Genomic DNA, 21,087 nt, shown 5'->3' with positions numbered 1-21,087 from the left:
GCTTGTCTTTGTCTTCTGTACATGTGGGAAAGTGCTGCTGGCCTCTCGGTACTTGTGTGCCCAATCTGGCCCCTTGAGCTGGACTTCAGGCAGTGTACTACCTTCCAGGTAGGGTGCCCACTGTTACTGGGACTGAGCAATTTCCCAACATGAGACTGTCAGTACTGAAACTGGGATAGCCCCAGACAAACCAGGACAGTTGTTCCTACTTTTTCCAGGCCTGGACACAAGGAGGCCAAAGTGAATAGCAGGGCAGTGGTACTGGGAAGGAAGGATGGGAGAAAGGTGGGGTGGGGACAGTTAGAGGAGAAGCTGAAAGGATTGAGGCATTTGAATAGAAGATGAACTGGGAAGGAAAAGGCTGCAGGAGCAGCAGGAGGAATGCTGACTAAAGGAAGAACTTCCCCAGGGCACAGAGGTGCCGCTCCAGAGAAGAGAATGGGTTGCCCTCTGCTCGGATAAACTCTGATGAAGAGTCCTGTTGGGCTCTGTAGGGGGACACTGGCAGAGACGGATGCTGCTGGCTGGCAGGTAGCCCCTCTATGGGGGCTCCTACCCTCCTGGGGGAACTATATCTTCTCCTGGACTAGGGATTACCTGGTTGCTGGGGGTGGGGCTTGGGGTGTCCCTCCTTCCTTAGTCTGTAGACTCCCTGGGAGGGGCTAAGTTTCCTTCCCTAGTTTCCCTTCCTCAGGCTGGAGACCCAGTGGGCTGCCCGAGCCCTGGGGAGAGGTGTGGGGTAGTAGGGAGATTTGGCCAAGGCTCCTTGAAAACAGGCAGTATGGGAAGAGGGTGAGAGTGTGAGGAAGGCAGGCAGGAAGCATGCACACACAGAGCCCCAGAGAGGGCAGGGGAGAAACTGGCATTACACATGACATGAGGAAGCAGGCAAGAATCTGCAGAATTAGTGAAGGGACATCCAAGATCCTGGCTTGGGAGTAGGGTTGGGGGGTTATGGTGAGAACAGGCAGATTGAGACTGAGGCTAATTCTACTTCCCCAGCTCTTCTCTGGACATTTGAGAACAGGAGATGGGCAGATACTTCCATCGTCTGGAGCCAGGAAGGATTTCTTGGCAGAGGAGAATGCAGGGACTCCAGGGGGAGGCTGGTCTTCCTTCCCCCCATCCAACCCCTGACCCCTACCCCAACACCATCCTGGGGCAGGGTAACCAAACTTTTTAATATATACATACATATATCTATTCTGTATTAAGGAGCCCTGTGCGGGGCTGATAGGAAAAAAGAGGGAGAGAGAAGGGGAAGCCAGACAGAGCTCAAATGAGACCTGAGATAAAGCAATTACCTGATCAATATGGGTACAATTGAGTAATATAGCAGGTCAATACCCTGGGCAGGGGGCTGGGGGTTGCTCCTTGCTCATAGTCCTGCTCCACTGACTACCCTCTGCTGCAGCCCCCCTCTCTCACTCTCGTCCCTCCTCCCAGGGAATTCATCTCTAAGTCTGCCTTCCATCCCAGCCTCGAACTCTGGTCCCCCCAGATCTGCCACCCCCACCTAGGACTCCACCTCATCTCTCTGCCTTTCCCAAACTGATCCTTCTTTCTCAACATTCCTTCTAGGTCATGCCTCCCTATCCTTCTCTATCTTCCTCAACCCCTGCATCTCTTCCCACTCACTGGGGTCCACAGCCCAAGCAAGATCAGTGGCCAGTTGCCCACATCTGTGTCCTGGGGACAGGTGTGGGGAGGTGGTTCCACCACTCTCCCTCATGGGACAGGCACTTTCTAAGGACAAGAACTAGGTGTGCAGGGACCAAGTCTTCCCCCAGACCTGACTGGAGAGGGAACTGTGTCTTTCATTTCACTGTTGTTGGCAGTACAACCTAAATACTCAATTTATAGACCACTCCTCATATGCTAGGTGCAGGCTGAGCTGGACTCTGGGGACAGGGAGCTGGAGGACCCTGGTTCCTGCTGATCCAAAGATGACACTGTGGGTGCTGACAATGAAGGGCACTAAGCCATCTGGGGACTGCCTGTTTAGAAGAGGGTCTTGGGGCTCTCTGTATGTTTTTTTAGAGAGGGTGTGGGGTGTGGGGGAGAGTGAGACCTCTCCTAGTATGTGGGAACACCTGAGTTCCTGCTAGCCAAATCAGTATTAAAGATTCTCTGGCAACCGGTAAAGTCACAGCTTTCTGGGGGATGAAGAGGAAGGGAGAGAGGCCGTGGCGCTGAGCGAAGAACACTGGAGCAGGAGTTAGAGCCACCGCATTACTCATCTGCCATTGCTGCAGGACTGGAGGGTCCTGGCAGGTAAGGTGTGTCTTTATGTGGCTGTGAAAGCCCAGGACAGAGCCTGGCATCCAGTAGGCACGCATGAAATATTAGTTGAATGAAAAACTGTTGTCACCTTGCCACAGTCTACCTTGTATTTCAGTTAAGTTGGCTTGTTTCCCCACCTAAACTGTGAGTTGAGAAGGAACCTGCTGTGTCTCCCAGCATAGGGTCTGCCAGCTTTCACAAATGAATGGATGAAGGTGTGTAATCGTTTATGTGCCTCTCCATCTCCCTCTCCGGCTTGGAGGTCCATTTAGGGGACCTCACACCTGCAGTGATTCCACAAGTTTCCCTTAGAGAAATTAGGGGCCTCTTTAAAGCAACCCAATCCCGTACCCATTTCTCTGCCCTCTGTGTGTTACCTCTGAGAGACAGAGAGGTGTTAGAGGAAAAAACATGAACTTTGGAGTCAGAAACTCTTGGGTGAGCCTGGTTAGGTTACTCACTAGCTGTGTTGACCTTGGGCAATTCACATAATTTCATTGACCTTTGTTTCCTTCATCTGCAAAATGGGGATAATAATGGTACATTCTGCAGAGGGTTATTTTGTGGATCAATAAGTTGACTTAGATTAAGTGACATAATGTGCAAATGTTAGTTGTTATTTTCAACATGGGTGTAGGAGGGGTTGGTCAGCAGAAGACCAAAATTTCAACAAGTGCAGATAAAGATTTTTTTCAGCTGGGCCTGGAGTGGGAGAATAAATGCAAACTTCCTTTACCTGTGGTATTCTGTAGCTAGCTTGAAACCACACCCCTCAGTTTCCCTTTCCTTCTAGTTAGTTCTAATGCCTGGAGGACAAAAGTCATACAAAGAAGACACAGCTCAAAATATCATATTATGACTGGATCCCTGCCCTTTCACCTGTTTGTTACTTTTTGAGGAATCTGGGGGGAAAAAACTGGATGAAGTCTTAATGACACACTGGAATAAAAGGCCCTGTCCCTGGAGCCAGGATCTTCGTTTCAAGGCTGACCTCTGGCTCCTGTAGAGAAAGGTCTTTCCATTCTCCTCCCTCCTTCCCTCCCTTCCCTGGTGTGGTCTCTGTGGGACTCCAGGTGAGAGGTTCCTTGCAGGACCTTAGTTCTCCGGGACAAAGGGTGTAAGGCTCTGACTGTTCTCCTAGACCAGTCTTTGGACTGAGCTGGGGTGGAGCCAGCACCTGTCAATGGAGGCAGGAGACAGTGACATTGGGGCCGAGGCCTGCTGCCACTTGGCTTCAGACCTACACTTCCCAGTTTGGGCTGCTCCCTCCCCATTGTCTGCCTAGACTGGATCCCCAGATCCTGGAGTTACTTCCACTGGGCCCTATCAATGAGGGTGGGGCTCATCTACAATCTGGGAAGGGCCCAACCCCTCTTTGAACTTTGACCTTTACCTCTCCTCAGTCCCACAGCTCAGCCCCAGGAGACTGTTTGACCACAGGTGCTGGCTCCTGCTCCTGCCGTCCAGATTGGGACACAAGGCCTGACACTTGAAGAAACACTAAAATTGGGGTCCCCCACAATACCTCCAATTCTCCATGATCGCTTTGTAGAGACTGGGAAAAAGTGTCTTTACCATTGCCTCAGAGACTCAAAGCAATGGACAATGACAAGTATGGGATTCAGAGTGAGGAGACCAATTTGAATCACAGTGGGCCTCATTTTTCCACTCTGTAAAACAGGGATGAAGGTATGAGTGGGGCCAGTGAACGAATGATGTGCAGGCACAGAGACCCATCAAGTACAGGAACCATGATGCGAGAGCAAGCCTCACAAAAACACCTTGGTTACTTATTAAAAAAGGATTTCAGTATTAAATGCTTTATGTGCATCATTTAATCTTAAAGACAATCCTATAAAATTGGGAAATTGAGGCATATAGAGCTTCTGTAATCTGCCCAAGTAATAGCCATTAGAATGGTAGGGGTGGGACTATGGGCTTAGAGCCAGTTCCAGTTTATCTTCCTTCTTCAGGGAGTTAACACACCCAACTACTGAGAGAGGAGGGGAGCAGAAGCCCTGACAAGCAGAGTTGGGGTGGCAGAGTGGGGGATATCTGAGACAGCAGGTCTTTTCCTGGCCTCACATTCCAAACCTGCATCCTCTGTCCCAAAGATCAAGCCTCTTTGTATGTTTCTTGTCATCTGTCCATCCAACAAACTTTCATCAAACATCCGTAGGCCCCAGGTCATGTGCTGGGCACTGAAGAAAGAGTTGACTATTGTCCCAGTCTTTGCTGCTTGGCCACCCTGTGACTGCAGTGGGCCAGCAGGGTATTAACAGTATGGAAGGGTGATGGTGCAGAGGTCAGCATGAGCTGTGACACAACACAGAAGAGTGCCCAGGAAAGTGCCCTGGAGGTGATGACCTGAGTGGAATTTGGAAGGATAAGATGCAATTGGCCACGTGGAGGAATAAAAGGGCATTCTAGGGGCTTGAACCCTGGGCATACAATATTTCTGTGACTCAGTGTTCCCCTCATGAGGATTAAATGTTAATGAGAAGCCCTTAAACATTCCTGGCACATGGTAATTGCTCTCTGTGCACTGGCTGTTGGGGGTGCAGCCACTGGGACTTTGTGTGGGTTGGGAGAGTATGTACATGGGTGTGTGTGTGGTTAAGGATGAGGCTGGTAGGGTAAGCAGGGGCCAGATTATGAAGGGACTTCTAAACTAAACTAAGGACTGTAAATAGGGAGATAATGGGGAGTCATTTAAAAGCTTTATTTCCTACTCACTTATCTTGACAGGCTCTGAGACTCACCCTTCCTCATCACCCTCTGTCCCTGCCCAGCGTTCTCATCCTCAGACCCCATCTGTTTCCTCACTTCTTCCCTCTGCTCACCATCAGTCACTCCTATGCTCAGAATTGAAATAATCACCATCCAGCTCTATGCATTGGTCAACAGAGGGTGGCAGAACCAGATACCTGGGATCCTGATCTCAAAACTGTACCCAATTTCACTTCCAACCCAAGTCTCAGTTTGCTTTCAGTAGCATGAGGAAGAGAAAGAAGCAGGAAGCTTTCCCAGAAGGAGGGTCTGTATCCAAGCCCATTCCCAGCTTGCCTTTGTCAGCCTCAACCAGTCAGCCTCTGTCACTTAGCTTTTCCCCACCTAAATGAATTGAATAGTCTTCTTGAACAGATATTAACGGCTGGTTAGTTTCTCAGGACTATGGCCTTCATGCTCATTGGCCTAGCCCCAATGCTTTTGCAAAATATTGGAGGGAAAACCATTGCTAGCAGAGTAAAATGTACTCTTTGGCATCTCCTCACAATCTCCATAATCCCTCCTGGTTTGCCTCTTCAGCCTCACCCTCCTCAGTGCTGGTCTTCCTGAACTCACAGGAGTCTTTCATGGAAGTCAGATGTAACACCTGGCTGTGGTTCTACAAATGTTGGAATCTCTAGATCATTTTATCTCAAGGGTGAAATGAGATTACTGGCACCATTTTTCTCAGGCTGTGTTGTGTGGTATTTAGTACCTCACCAAGATCTCCTCCTGCCCCTCTGGATTCCTGCCCTCTGCTGGGAAATGTTAGGTTTCCCTAGCACTGGCTTGCCATGTACTTAAACCACCACCAACAAAACCACCTTTACTATTATTCGCATACCATAAAACTCACCCTTTTAGAGTGACTGTAATTCAGTGGGTTTTATTCAAATTGTTGCACAACTATCACCAATTCCAGAACATTTTCATCACGTTACAGATGAAAATGTGACCCACCAGTAGTCATTCTTCACTCTCCTTGGCAACCAGTAGTCTTATATTCTGTCTGTATGGATTGGCGTATCCTGGACATTTTATAGAATCAATACAAAGCGTGGCCTGTTGTGTCTGGGTCTGCATGTACTCTTAATCAATCCTCTAACAATCTTGAGGTAGAAAACGTGTGTCCCAGGCTTCAGCTGTCCTTTATCTAGCAGCAGCCATTGACTCAAGGAAACTGACACTCCAGAACTGTTCGGAGCCCTGCTTCCTGACTGTGCTGGTACTTGTACAACAGCAACAAAGCCTTGGGCAAACCCGCCCTGACTCAGTGTGTCAACAACAAAACCGACACTCTGCAAGCATTACTTAAAGTTATTTTTTTAATTTAACTTTAATTTCTGAGGTAAAATACTTTTTTTTTCTCTCAACATCCATAACAAAATACAGAGCTATCAGATACCCCTGGAAAAAAATATGTATATTATACATATATTTCTATAACATTACATCATATATATAATATATATGCAAAAATTTGAAGACTTTATAGAAAGCGGAACATCTAAAAGGCACTGCACAATGGAGTTCAGATCTCTTACATTTTATGTACACACTTCATTCTGCTTGAGCTAACTAGTGATCTTTCACAAGTATCTCACAAATCCCTGCAGCACAATTTTATAACTCAAATGCCTAAATATTTCAAAACAAATTAAATGGTGACTTTTTTTTTTTCCTCCACAAGAAACTAAAAATGGAACAATTCTTTAAAGACTGGATCAAAGTTCTTCTTTTTAACAAAATTAAAATTCCATTACTCTTTATAAAACAAAAAGCACAAACATAATTATGGAATAAATAAAAAAGGGACAAATACCCAACTCTCACTACCCGCTTGGTGAGAAGTGAAATACTTCATTTTTAATGCTTCTGAAAGCTTCTTGGCCCATGGAGGACTAGGGTGCAGTAACTGCCTGTATCAGTGAGTTGGGTTTAATGCAGTGCAGCTTGAAAACCAGGGGTGAAGGGACTGGTAAATTGTTTATATTTCTTCACTCACAGCCATTCTCTTAAAAAAAAAAAAAAAAAAGAAAAAGAAAAAGGAAAGCAGCTCAGCAAGGCTGGATGCCTTTTAGACTGACCTCTACTATTTTCAACAGTCAAAAAAGCAAACTTTGCATGAGCAAGTTTTTAATATAATTTCAAGATCTATATTTGTAAAGTTTTAAACATTTGGCACAGCAAAATTTGGGAAAACTGGTGGAGAGAAAATAGGTCTGGTTTTGTCTCCTTTTTTCCTACCTGCTGCTGGACAGTGATAGGATGCTCACAGAAGGGAAAAGACTACATTAATTAGTGCCAGCTTGGTGACAAGGTGCTGCCAGGAGCAGGCTGGGGGAGAAAGACTATTTCCCACCCCTTCACCCCAGGAATTACCTACCTTCACAATTCCCGGTCCACTTTCCCAGAAAGCCCAAAGTCAGCTTTGTAAAAGGACCCTCCCTTCCCCTCCACCTCAACCCCAGTGTGCAGTGCAAACTGACCAACAATTTACTGGTGGAATGGCAATCAAAGGAAACAGTTAAACATCAAACAATTTTTTAAAGCCAAAAACCATTTTCATGGAGCTAAACATTTTTTGAGTGTTTTTTTCAAGTGTAAAAGCAGTGACTTTTTGTTCAAACAGAAGCAGCATCTAGGAATTAATTCTGGCACTTGGGTTGTAGGGGGGTTACAGGTATGCATCATGGATTTCTCTCCCTCTTATTTTAAAGGCCTCATGTTTCTATTCCTGAGTTAATACCGACACCTGCTGGCCCCTGCCTTTAGTGGACAGAGAGGGTAGCCAGCCTGCCTCCCTGGTTAGATCGGGCAATGATAAGAGATACCTCCTCCACATGCCCGGACTTGCTTTCTGATTCGAGGTAAGTCGAGGTTCAGAGAAAGGGATTGACAAAAACATAACCAACCAACGGCAGCCTGAACAGGGCGCCCTTTGCAGCCTGACCAAGGCCTGAGTCCTTAGGGACGGCTCTGTCAGTCCCTTTCCCAGGGAAGGACAAGTCACTCGTGGAATTTGAATTAAACAAGGGGAGAACACTTGCCTCCCCCCCGCCAAAAAAACAACAAAAAACCAAAAACCAACCCTGCATGATGGATTCCTGTCATTCCAAGCCATCTAACAACTCTCTTACCTGCTCTAACCTTTCTTGAGTCTGTCTCTCATGCATACTCTCCAGTTTACAAAAGAACACCCATCCCCAACATTAAAAGACAACCCTCCAATGCTACTTAGTATATACAGTTCACTCAGGCTCGGGAATTTCTCCATTCCTAGACAGCACCCCTGTGCCCACTCCGTACCATCAGATACGTAGTTACTTCTCTCTGTTGTCCCCATGCCACGTGGATCTGAGCCACAGTCAGGTATTTCCACACACTACAAAGTTACATGTGCACACACACACACAGAGTTGGCTGTGGCTTCTCTCTCTCTGCCCCTAGTCTAGGTTTCTTTTCCTTCACAGAAGATCAATACTTTCCCATTCCTTTGAAGTCGTCGGAAGGATATTTCCTGTGAAAAAACAATTCCCCATTGTCTGTAAACTGGAATCTCATGTAGGATATCCACTTGATCATGAATATTAGAACAAGTTTGGGAAATGGGTATAGCAAGAATGGCAGTGCCACAACGGGACAGACACCAACTTTCATTCCCACCAGGCCTTTTAGCGTCTGGCTGCCTTCTGTTTTGCCTATCTATTCCTTCAGGTTCAACAAACATCCACTTGTACTCCCAGCTACCTTCTGCATTTCCAGGTATCATCTGTCCTTAACTCCCACAATCCTGCCTTTTTGCGATCCATCCCAATATCAAGAGGGGATGACTAAACTAAATAGTAGCCCCAAATTTAACCATGTTCCAAAATTCCTAGGTTATCTGAAAAGTTGATCATGCCCTTTTACAGGTTTATTTTGACAGACCCGTATCATGTTGAATTTCATTGGTAAGGCTTGCCTTAAGAAAATAGTAAGAGAACCACACACAACAAAAACACATCCTCATCATTATCATGCCTCTCAGTGAACTTGCTACAATCACACTGTGGTTTGGATCCCCAAACCCATGATGGAAAAGGAAAAATGTCATTTTTGTGTTTGTTCTGTTTTTAAAGGCATTGGGTTACTTCCTCCTGCCCTTTTCTTTCCTCCCTGAATAAGAGTTTACAACTCCTCATGGCTTCTTAACAGGTGAAGTAGGTGAAAAGTCCAAGAAATTCACAGCAGAGCTTCCTGTCTCAACCATGCAGCCAGGCTCAGTGCCTGTACTTCCCAGCCCCCTCTAACTGGCAGGACGTTTCATGTTTCCTGAAAACATTTTCTTAGAGGAAAAAGAAAAAATGCCAAAAAACATAGGAAAAATAAAAGAGCAACATCTGAATGCCCCCACCCTCCACCCCCCAGTAAGACTGTGATTATCTTATTCTCCCCCTGAATTATAAAGAAACACCTCAGGCAAATACTGAGTATTAATGGTTTCTCACTGCTTAACCTCCCAACCATACCCTTTCCCCTTTTATATGTAACTCTCAGAGCAAAAGTAACTCATTAATGGCTTTTCAGATATGAATACAGTAGAAAAGAAAGAAGTCTGGAACCTGAACAATCATGGGACCAGTGTCTTGGCCCTTTGGGAGTTTGTCAGAAAGTGTTAGCCTCAACAGGAAACAGAGGCCCTTTCTCCTTCAGTTCATACCCTTCCTGTATCCTACTCACCAGGAAAAAGTTCATATCCCACCTAATTTACAACAGAAGATGCCCCATCCCATCCCCAAAACATAAAATACAAGTCTATGCCCTAGAATGATCAAACCAGTCTAATTCCCTCCCTCCCCCCACCCTGAAATCTTGCTACATAAATATTGATACATGTATGTGATTATAGTATAAACAGCTCCCAATCCACTTCCAGTTCTAAGCATCAGCAGCTGCTGTCGCCAAGCCCCGTGGTCCTGACCCATTCCAGAGGAATGTGCCATCCTTACTCAGCTCTCGGGCTTCAGGGTCGTCATTCCAGCGCCGCTTTAATCGAAGCTTGGGAGGCATCAGGGCATCTTCTTTCTTCTCAGGTGCACTGGGCTCTTTGCCAAGCCTGTCTTCACCGTCTGCAGTCACCTCTAGGGGTTCTTCACTTGGGGTGCTAATGGGTACAGAGGGCCAGATAGGTGGTGCTGCTGGGCGGGCAAAGATGGTGCCTTTCTCCTCTTCTTCTATGGTCCTAGTTGGCACAGTGCCCTCTTCTTGAGGGTGTTCCTCCTTCTCTTGGGCTGACTGCCTGAGATTCTCAGGATCACTTTCAGAAGCTGGCTCTACCTTAATTCTTGGAGGGACAGGAGCCATGGTTGGAGCAGTGACAGGTGCTGACTCCTCATTGCTCTCTACTCTCTCCCGGTTCTTCCGCCCAACTGGTGGGGGCTGCAGTTTGATAGAAAACTGGGTTGACTCCTCAGGGTGCATTTGGCACTGCAGTGGTGGAACCATGAGCCCTGGGTAACGGGGAAATGTCCGGGGACTCAGATGGTAGTTGAATACAGAGCAGGCTTGAGAATGAAGGTAGTGCTTCATTTCCTCAGGGTTGAAGGAAAAACAACTGCTGCTGGTGAAAGGGCTCAGGCCTGGTGATGGGCTATAGGAGAAGATAGTGGGAGTCAGGGAGAGGGCTGGTGAAATGGGGACATTAAGGACACCTCCTCGGCCAGGGACTGGAGAGACAGTGAAGGGACTATGGGGGTCAGGGTAGATCCCTGGCCTAGTGAATAGAGGGAGCATGATGTCAGGCTTGCGTTTCTGATGGCCAATCCCTCCTCCACTGACAGCATTCCGGGAGGACATGAGATCCACGCCCCGGCGCCAGTCGGTGGCTGAGCCATCCTCCAGCTCTGAAAGCTCTGCCTTTCTATCAGTGCCATTACTCAACTCCTGGCCAGAAGCACTTAGGGAGCTAGTAGAGAACCTCCCCGGCTGCACATCACTAGTTGGAGAATGAGTGTCCAGAGGTGGAAAATGGAATCGGGAAGAGGCTGTTGGCACTGGCGGTGCACTCTGGGGAACCACACCTGTGATGGAGGAAAAGACAAAAGGCTACTTCAGGGGTCTGGTCATTCATTATCAGTACTTTTACTTATGCTAAATAGAAGATATTTGGAATAATAGGTAACACTCTCAAGCTAGACTGAATCCCTTAGCTCCCTGTCTCCCTAGTAACTACTGCTCAACTTCCTCTTCTCAATTTAGTTGCCATTTTTCTGTAGCCTCTTACTCACTTTGTGTTCACAGTACTCTTTGCTATCTGAAATGATTTACTTGTTTATCTGTATTCTAAAACATAAATTAAATGAAGGCAAGGTTTTGTATTGTTCACTACTAGATTTCCAGCAGTTCAGGGCTTAACAACAAGTAGCTGCTCGATAACTATCAGTTCAATGAATGAATGGGTACAAGGGCCTTCTCTGCAACTGTAAACACTGTATATATCACCTGTTTTAATTGTCAGCTTTGCAAATACTGTTTTTTTAAAATTTTTGTAATTCTGGCCGTATCTATAGTGTAAACAAATCAAATCAAACCAAACCTGACAAAATTAAAAATGACATGCATGTAAAGAACTGTATTGAAAGACAAAGACCCTGCCCTGGCCAGGTGGCTCAGTTGGTTGGAGTGTCATCCCATACACCAAAAGGCTGTGGGTTCAATCCCCAGTCAGGGCACATACTTAGGTTGCAGGTTTGATACCCTGTGGCATCTCTTGCATTCCAATACCACATATAGGAGGGAATCGTTTAATATTTATTTTTCTCCCTTCCCCTTTCTAAAATTAATAAAAATATCCTCGGATGAGGATTAAAAAAAAAACAAACAACAAAGACCCTGCACCTAACATATACTGATACAAATTAGGCATATTTTAATTACAAAAACAGATTAAAAAAGAAAAAGGCTATATGTTTGTTAAGTTCTTATGGTATATCTTTTATCATTTTTGATATACAATCACTTTTCAGAAATTTAAATATTTTTCAATCTCTCCAAATCTGTATTTCTCTAACAAATTTTATATAATAATCTCCACTCCCATCTGCTTTCAATACTTTTTAAGTATTGAGAAGGCTGGGTGAATCCCAGAACCTACCACTCCCTTCTTCCAAGGTCACCTGCTAAAATCTGAAGCTCTAAGCTACCAACACCATGCTAAAAACATCAACTTCAGAGGCTCACAAGTTCTCAACTTCCCTAAAGGCCCTTCTGATAAACAGGGCATAAGAATGGTGTGCCAGCTAAGGCCTCAGGGACCCTTTGTGATCCTGGAAAAATTAGCAGCTTCTATCACTGCTGATGTCAGGAGGGCTCTTTACACTCTGAGGTGGAGGTGAAGGAGAAGGGAAAAAGGGCAAAGAAAAAAAATTAAAAAAAAAATCCAAATAAATGAAAGCATGGTGATCCAATAGAAGAAACAAAAAACTGCATAAGATACAGTGTGGTTAGGCATCACTTCCAATCAGCTGCCTTCTGCTATTTGTATGATGGAGTCATCCTCAGATATGACTCTGGAGTCCACTGGTGTATGCAAGACCAGCTTTCTAGAAACATGTGACTGAGTAACACTGAGCTAGGGCAGCATTTCCCAAACTGACGCCTCACAGAAAACGCAGGACTTTCCCCCATAAAGCCACTGATTTAATCTTACAATTGGGGGGCAGGGAGGATGACCTTACACATAATTTGAGTCGAGTCAAGAGGGTTCCAGTGGCTAACATTCTATTATTTTTCATTCTTTTGGATCTTGATTTTGTAGTAAGAGCACATCTATTTAAAAGCAAAAAAATGTCCACTTCTGTGTGTTCTGAAGGACTGAATAACATTAAGCATAATGTGAGAGGTGGTCCTGTGTCCTAAACAATTATTTTTTTTAAACTGAAGGATATCTCAAGTCTTTACACAGGCTAAGATACACTGCAAGAAGGAAACAGAATACACAGCATTTTCCAAATGTGTTTAGAAGGAGTGAAGACAGGTGAAACCTAGGAGCAATGCTGAAGGTAGCATTCTGGACCCCTCACCTCTCACTGCAGCAGCCTTCCTTGCTCTGTATCCTTTATTTGAAAAAAATAAGTTTGCTACTTAAAAAATGTTTGAGTAACAGTGCTTTGGAAGAATATCACGTTCATGGAATCAACATGAAATCTAAGTAGTAAAGGTTGGAAACTTTGGGTGTGAATTCTACCTTGTAGCCTAGTGCAAGTAACCAACTAGTCTTTAAGCCCCCTCTGGCAAAATAAAAATAGTAAGGCCTTTACCTAGGTTCAAACCCTGGGCCTGCCACTTACTAGTTGTGTGACTCTGGATAACTTACCTTTCCGTGCCTCAGTTTCCTTACCTGTAAAATGGGCAATAACAGGACTAATCTCATGTTTTTGAAAACTAAAAGAGTGAATATTTATAAAGATCTCAGAATGGTATCAGTCCATAGCAAAATGCATGTATATGTCAAAATAAGTAATTTATTATTAGATAGTAATCGCTGTTCAAAAATAAAAACTTTAAAAAGCATATGCCATTTGAATATGGATCATGTTATCAGATAACAATATCAGAGCAATGTTAACAAATTCCTGGGTGTTGTAATGTTACTGTGGTTTTGGAGGTCTAGGTCCTTGTACCTGGGAGATACATGCTGAAGTACAAAGGGTGAAGCGTCTGCAACTTAATTTCAAAAGACTTAAATATTTAAAAATATATTTAACATAGTATTTTACAGGACACTTTTAATAATAAGAATGAGATAATAACAATGAGATACTGCACGTAGATATATTTTCAACACTATCCAAATATTAAGTACTCTACCCTAAACTGTTGTTGAGTAGGATTGTGGGAAAGGGAGAATATAACTTTACTTTTACTCTATGATCTTTTGTATTATTGTATGTTACAACCAGTATGTATTGCCTCATTTTTAAAAACAAAGATCAAAACAGCCCAAGTGCATCAACCTACCACCTAGACATGATCTCTCTGGCCTCCGAGATCTAAAGACATACAGCCCTACTTCTTAGAGCGCTTATCACATTCCACACTCCAAGTTGTTTGAAACCTCACATATCTTATCTCTTCTGATAAACTGTAAGTTCCTTGAGGGAAAGAGTGCCCCCCCCCATCTTTTTTTTTTTTTCCTTTAGGGCTTAACACATTATCTGTTGACCGAATGAATGAATACCAATTTGGAAGAAGAACAGTTGATCTACTAAATGAGAGCTAGATTTCAGTAGCTCAATCTCTCAGGAATTGTTTCATCCCACTCTGATCAATCTTTGAGTTTGCTATCATCCTTAATTTTATCATTTGTAAAATGAGATTGAGACATATACTTTACATGGCTAGCAGAGTTGAATGAAATAATTCACAAAACACTAAACTAAAGTACATTTGTTAAGTTCAATAACTGTTATATTTCCTTTGTCATAAAAAGTTAACTTGAAACCACATTTGGTCTACCTGGGTAAAAGTTCTCTATGAAGAAATGACTCCTTCCAAAGAAATAACTTTGAAGTTATCTGTATCCAGGAGTACACCAAGCGGTGTGCCTAAAGGAAATACACACTGCTTTGCTTTCCCTGTGACTTTTCTGATTAGGATCTTGAGTTCAGTTGAAGATCAATGTTGGTTCTGTTGCTTTCAAGCAGAATGGGTTGTGCTAGGCCACTACTGTTAGGCCTCTAAACCAGAATCTTGACCACGAGAGTCCAGATTTCCTTGTCTTGGAAAAGTGTACTACTCCCTGGGGCTGATGGATGCCCCATTCCAGGCTGCCTAATGGCTGGAATTCTAGGTTTTTCAACATACAAGAATGGGTGAAAGACAGAAGAACAGGACCACTGAAGCCTTTTTGGGGGGAGTGGTATGAAAGGGTATGAACACCAACACATTCTTCAAAATTGGTGGTTTGCCTAGCTAGAGTCCCATTTCCTCTAGGTGTACAAGGAAGGAGCAAGAGTGAAAAATAGAGGAAATAGGACTCCAGTGGCTAGAACAGGTTTGATTTCCTAATGCCTCTCCCTCAGGCACAAGGAAAGAAAACAGGTTGTAATTAGAGAGATGCATTCCAATACCACTTTTTTTTTTTTTTTTTAAATGTATGCCCCAGGGACAGGAGGGAGTGGCTACAGAATGAGAGATGGAAATGTAATGATAGCAGCATCAAGCTAAAACTGCCCTAACTTGTTGTGTGTAGCAATTAGGTATCTGCAGTGGATCTCAGCATTATATTCTCTCAGCCACACCCCCATTCTAAATTTCAGGTTGTTTCCAACTTTTCTATGACAGATTGCAATACTGCAAAATCACAATTAGATTTCTTTACCTTCATATATAATGTCACAAAGACCGTACTGATGGTTGGTCAGAAACTGGTTAATACAATCTGTTTTCTTGGGCAGGGGTATGATTTGCATCCACAAATGTAAGAGACTGCCTTCTGTTTCGAGAGAGGCAGACCTGAAACCTCCATGAAGAGCTGTGACGAAGGGCTATCTCCAGAGATCCTAGAGGGGAAACCTTGCTGCACTTAAGAGAAGGTCAAGTAACCCCACAGTCTTGTTCTGAGGAGCTGTTGGTACAGATCAAAGACACTGCTTTTCACTGCAAACATACGGACCTCCTCTTCTGTGATCAAGGATGCTGTGGTTTTGATGATATTCACTTGATAAGGAAGAGTTTGGTAGTTTCATAGAAAATCGGAAGTGTTTGTAGAAACAGGTTCTTGTCTATCAAAGAGCCACTGGGTAGGGTGTTAAAACTCTGAGTCCTGAACTTAAAGATCAACACAAACTTACAGAACATCATTCCTAAAGAGGACAGTGTAATACTATCTAGGAGATTACAAATAATATGCAGAAAAGGAAACCAAAACAACAAACCAAACACATTTATCTTGGTGCTGCAGAGCCTATCATTTTTGGTATGAGATGAATGGAAACACCTGAGCAAGAACAGAGGCAATCCAAGAGGTCATATCATTTTAGTGTTTCTAAAAACCTCTTAAACATGCCAGTCTTGGGCTTGCGTTTTCAGGATTCTTTTTCAACTCAAAATTCATTCCCCACCAAGAGACTTTGCATCTTACCACTTGACCGAATGTTGATGAATGGGTAGTTGGGCGTCACCAACTTGTTGAAGTTAAATTTATAAGTAAACCTTTTTCCTTTTGTTTTATGAAGGATCCTCTTGTTGTAATAGTATCTGTAGAAACAGGAATGCATGTCAATTTATCTTCTACCTCCTAGCAGTGATACACTTAGGTAATCACTAATAGTAACAATTCTTGCTTTAAGTATTCTTTGCAAACATCACTATCATTCTTTTGCAGATCTGCCCTCAGATTAGGGCTGGGAGACCTAGAAGCTTACTTTTCTCATTCAATTTTCAATTCAACTAAATTCTGATCCTAAACACCCATCCTGGTCCCAACCATCTCTTTTCCAACCCTCTATAGTTTCAATCCTATGGTACATTTCCTTCCTTTTCCAGTATATGCCACTTCCTAGTTTCTCTTTTCTGCCTTATCCAGGTGGGAGAAGACAAGTCTCTTGGGACACCTGATGTGGTTAGTCTGGAGGCCATAGAAGAAGGAATGTGGAACTGTTTTATGGTGGCAGGTCAAACAATGGTGTACTCTGATCTGGAAAACTGCGCTCAGCTTGGCCTGTATCATTTTTCAAGGGGATGTGAGAGAATCCAGAAAGTTGCCACACAGATTTTACACTCAGAGTCACCAATAATGAAAAAACTTCATTCAGGGAGTTTCAATGTACCCAGAACCTTTAGCCTCACATCTATTCATTAGCAAAGGTTATAAACTGCCTTCTGGTTCCTTGAAGGCTAAGGGTTAGGAAATATAAAGACTGACAAGGGGAAAAAAGAACCTAAGAAAAACTTACAAATCAATGTATCAATATTGGATATGTTGGAGCAACCTGTGGACTGACAACTGAGCTCACAGATATGGTCCCTAAATAGCTAGGTCAGAACCATTCAGTGAGTCCTCCTCCTATGTGTCTGCTGCACTCTTTTTCTAGTTTCTTCAAAAAGAACCTAAAGAAGAGAAATTCTAACAGAGTTCTAAGAAGGAAATTTAAGTTCCTGTTTTGGATTATAAATGAGCTATGATCCATGTTTTTTACACACTCTTATCACAACAGAGCATAACTGGTGCTGTCAGAGCCAGTATCAACCATGTTGGAATTCCCTCCTACATATAACCAAAGATATGCCATTTCTCCTCCTGTGTCTCTGCTACTCAGATTCAACAGCTCTTCTACTCCCACTTGGAAACTACACATTATTCAGTTAGTACAGTCTCTTGTATCAAACTGCTTAGTCTCCTTTCAATCTGTTGACATTGTGGATTTGGGGATCCTTTCTGTTACCTAAGGGCCCGGCTCAGCTTGTCATAATTCATCTGTGGTTTGCACTTCCTGCGGCCCCAGAGGCGAGCCACCTCATCTGGATCTTTGATGACAAACTCCCCGTACTCTCCCTGCTGCCAGGCAATGACATGGCGGAACTCTTCCTTCTGCAGCAGCTCCAGGATGAAGTGCCACAGCTGGATCTGCCGGGAGCCCGGGGATGATTCTGTTTTATAGGCCCATTCAGGAAATTGATACCCTTTAATGTGAAAAGGGCAAGATCAAAGTTGTCAGGAGTTAGGTACATACATTCCAGTATCCCTGACTACACATTCCAAAGCTTAGAATCTCTAGAGTGCTGTGCAAACATGCCATAAACACACTTTTGGTCAGCTGGGGCTAACCACAACAAGGAAGAGAAAAGCACAGAGTTGTTACCTTCCTTTATGGCAATTATCAAATCTGATTAGAGTTGGATAGCAAGCTCCCAGGTCCTAATCTCTTACCCCTTTATATATTACTAAATCTCACACCTACTTTCTATGAGGGCATAAAAGTTGAAATCCCTTTCCTTCTAAGGTTAGAACTGTGTTTCTAACAGGAAAAAGATTCTAAAGCTTGGGATAAAAGTGTGGTGACCAGACATGTTAGATATGCGTACAAAGGAACAAGTCAACAGTTGTCCTAGCAGAATCCACCCAATCAAGAGGCTATCAGTCATGGTCTGGCATTTGTGAACAGAGCCCAAGTGGAGGGAAAAAAGAACCATGGAGGGACATTCCAAGTATACCACAGATGATTCACTTCTGCTCACCTCCACCTCCTTCTGGCTTTTCCACGATGCTACAGCCTGCTTTCATTTTCACCCTCCTGCTGAGAGATATAAGCCACATCAATTACTTTAAGGTGTCATTATTTATTATCTTTCCAAAGTTTTCTGACATAGCCTTTCCCCAAACTTCCTTTTCCTTATCTTTTCCTCCTTATGTAACCCTCTTTCTTTCAAACATGTCACCTCCAAACTGCTAATCCTCAAGTCAACAAATGATGGTCCTCAGGTCATCAGCTTCAAAGGCCGTAATTATCTCTCACCTGACTTTCAACCACAAAAGGTAAACACTGTCTTTAATATTTGCTTTCTTCCTCCTGATCAGCCCTTTGGAAAGTACGGGTACTATTAAATGGGTCCAAAGAGGCAGCCAAAACGAGTCAGTTTGTCTTCTATGACTAGCGGACCCAGATGCCAAGACATACACGCTCAAGTTCACCCAGATGTACCAGTTTAAAAAAGGGTGAAAAAAAATCTAAATCCATCTGACTGCCACTCAAGAAACAACATCTGATTTTCATTTACTTTACTGAATTATGTGAAATGGGAGAAGGAGAACTTCCAGTCAGAAAATGCCCCTCCTCTTTGAGAAATACCCTGGGATAGAGGGAGTAAACACACCACATATACAGTTACTCTACATGAAACACACACACATTACTAAAATCTTTTTGAGAAAAAATTTATATTTTCTCCTTTTAATAGAATTGAAAAAAAAAAAAGCAAGCATTTCTGAGAACTTTTGCCCAGTAAGTGGAGGGAGTCTTGGTGTGATCTGAATTCACTCCATCTAGATTTATAGTTCCTCCATATATTCCCTGTTCCTAGCAGCAAGCAGCTCTGTATCAGTCAATCCTTTAGCAAAAAGAAGGGAAGGGTGAAACTGCCAGACAGGCGGCCAGGAGAGGGCAGATCTACCCTCACTCTTCCTCAGGTCGGATGATAGGCTCTCAGCACCACATTAGTGGGAGAATGTAGATGCCTCAGTGGCCTCAGTAGGGTGGAGTGGGGACAAATTCCTAATCTTGGAAATTTCACCTAACTTAGGATTCCTCCAGATCCTTTGAATTTTTTTTCTCATCAGCCACATTAAGAAAGCCAGCGAGTTTTAGTCTGTAAGACTACAAGAGAATGAGGATGAGATAAATACTCCAAAGGAAGAAGAAAACAAACATGTACACAGACACAAACACAAGATACACAATAACGAGGCCCGCAGTCGAGACAGAAGCTTCCTCTCCAGTTGCTCCCATCTCTGCGACAATGAAGGAGGGAAAACACTAATCACCCCACAGCTCCAGGAAGCTGCCCCGGACTCCTGGATGGCTCTGTCGGATCGCAGGGCCTTTATCCTGCCACGGGAATGGCCTTCAGTCACTAAGAGTTGAGTCCAAATCCCGCTGCAACAATAACTTGACCAGGAAGCTCTCTCCTGACATCCCAGCTCCCAATTAACCCTCATGAAGGTCCACCTCCCAGGAGCCCAGAGGCGCCTCCGCAAGCATTTCACAAATTCACTCCGAGGGCATTGTCCAAGTAGGGCCACTCATTCCAACTCTGCAATCCCCACGAAGGCCCCTCGCCCTTCCTCAGATCCCGACCATCCCCCGAGGAGTGAAGCACGCAGAGCCTGGCGCCGCGGTTCCTTCGCTGCGGCTCCCGGGCTCGGCTCAAGGCCCCCAGAGACTCCTTTCCGCTCGCTTTCAGGCCGGGTTTCCCTCGCCCCGCGGCACGACTGCTGCCTCGGGTTCCCGTCTCCCCTCAGACACCAGGGCCCCCTCCCTCCCCCGGCGCTGGGTGAGGGCAGCTAGGTTGGGAGGTGGCCCAATGAGCGTCCCCGACCCCAGAGACGCCGTCCCCGCCGAGATTCAGGAGGTCCGTCCGGAGGGGCCGGACAGCGAGGCCAGACTCACCTCTCCCCGGCACGGTCCGTCTTCGGTCCGGTCTCCTCCGCTGCGTCTCCGGCTCCTCCTCATCCACCCCGGCAGGAAGTGACCTCCTCGGCTTCTGTCGTCACTTCCATCCTCAGCCGAAAGGGCGGGGAGGAGGTGACGCCTTCCCGTGGGTCTCCCAACTGCGTATCCCTTCTCTCTAGCTGCCCGCCGACGCCGATTTCCGTCCGCACTCCGCCCCGCACAGCCCCGATGCTCCTCCAGCCGCGCAGCCCGCGCAGCCGCCCTGGAGCGGCGCGTGCGTCACGCTGCGGGGGCACGTTACGCTCGCTCGCGGCGGGCGACCCTACTCGGTAGCAGCCCCACTTGGTCGGAGGCCTCCATGCGAGGCGGCGGTCAGGGTGTTGGGTCGCTGTGCACGTTCTTTCCAGCCCACGCAGTAGAGGCGCGGCCGCCGGAGCCCCGCTGGTTGCGGTAGGGTTTGTCGCAGAGGCCCTTGCAAGGTCCGACGAGCCGGGATAAAACTTGCTCCAGACCGCTGCCACCTCACAGAGAGGAGAGTCTGCACAATAGGCAAAGGACCCCAGACTTCAGAGGGCGTTCTCTACCCCCGAGAAAGGGCCCTTTCATATAATGAGAAAACTTCTTTGGAGTGCCTTGCTTAGGCATTTGCCCCTGTATAGAAGCGTGACTGGTTCCCCGCTTATCCCCATCCCTCTGCGTGTCCACATCCAAGCAACTTGCGAATCTTTTATCAGTCATTCAACTACATCTCCCATTTCTTTTCCCGCTACCTTTTGTTCCTGCTCAAGCAATTACAAGGGATTTGTCCAAAGCATTTTAGTTCTTCCTGTAGAGCTCAATGGTAAAGGCCCCCGCGCAGTTCAGCTTTATCTCCATTCAGCTT

General features: G+C 45.1%; 1 protein-coding gene across 3 annotated transcripts; it reads right to left on the bottom strand.

Moving 5' to 3' along the window:
- Nucleotides 1-6,363: 6,363 nt before the first annotated feature.
- ETV3 (ETS variant transcription factor 3) lies at nt 6,364-20,458 on the bottom strand. Of its 3 annotated transcripts, none has more exons than XM_024574456.3 (5): nt 20,202-20,458; nt 18,274-18,332; nt 17,481-17,718; nt 16,178-16,293; nt 6,364-11,114 (listed from the first exon to the last, which is right to left on the bottom strand). In XM_024574456.3, the coding sequence occupies exons 2-5, from the start codon at nt 18,317-18,319 to the stop codon at nt 9,973-9,975; spliced, it is 1,542 nt and encodes a 513-aa protein (XP_024430224.1). In that variant the 5' UTR covers nt 18,320-18,332; nt 20,202-20,458; the 3' UTR covers nt 6,364-9,972. The 3 variants fall into 3 exon arrangements, with proteins under 3 accessions (XP_024430224.1, XP_024430232.1, XP_024430239.1); XM_024574464.4 differs by having other exon boundaries at nt 18,274-18,329; nt 20,202-20,424; XM_024574471.4 differs by having other exon boundaries at nt 10,524-10,684; nt 20,202-20,423.
- Nucleotides 20,459-21,087: the final 629 nt, after the last annotated feature.

This window comes from Desmodus rotundus, chromosome 12 (genome assembly GCF_022682495.2).
Source record: "Desmodus rotundus isolate HL8 chromosome 12, HLdesRot8A.1, whole genome shotgun sequence".
In the NCBI taxonomy this organism is placed as follows: domain Eukaryota; kingdom Metazoa; phylum Chordata; class Mammalia; order Chiroptera; family Phyllostomidae; genus Desmodus; species Desmodus rotundus.
The sequence above is the reverse complement of the archived record's forward strand: the minus strand, read 5'-3'. Positions and strand labels throughout refer to the sequence as shown.

Coding starts and splice junctions, on each gene's coding strand:
- ETV3 (XM_024574456.3), bottom strand. CDS start 18,319: ATGAAAGCAGGCTGTAGCATCGTGGAAAAGCCAGAAGGAGGTGGAG. Junction 17,719..18,273: donor AAAGCCAGAAGGAGGTGGAG/GTGAGCAGAAGT, acceptor TTCACATTAAAG/GGTATCAATTTCCTGAATGG. Junction 16,294..17,480: donor AAGCTGAGCCGGGCCCTTAG/GTAACAGAAAGG, acceptor CTGTTTCTACAG/ATACTATTACAACAAGAGGA.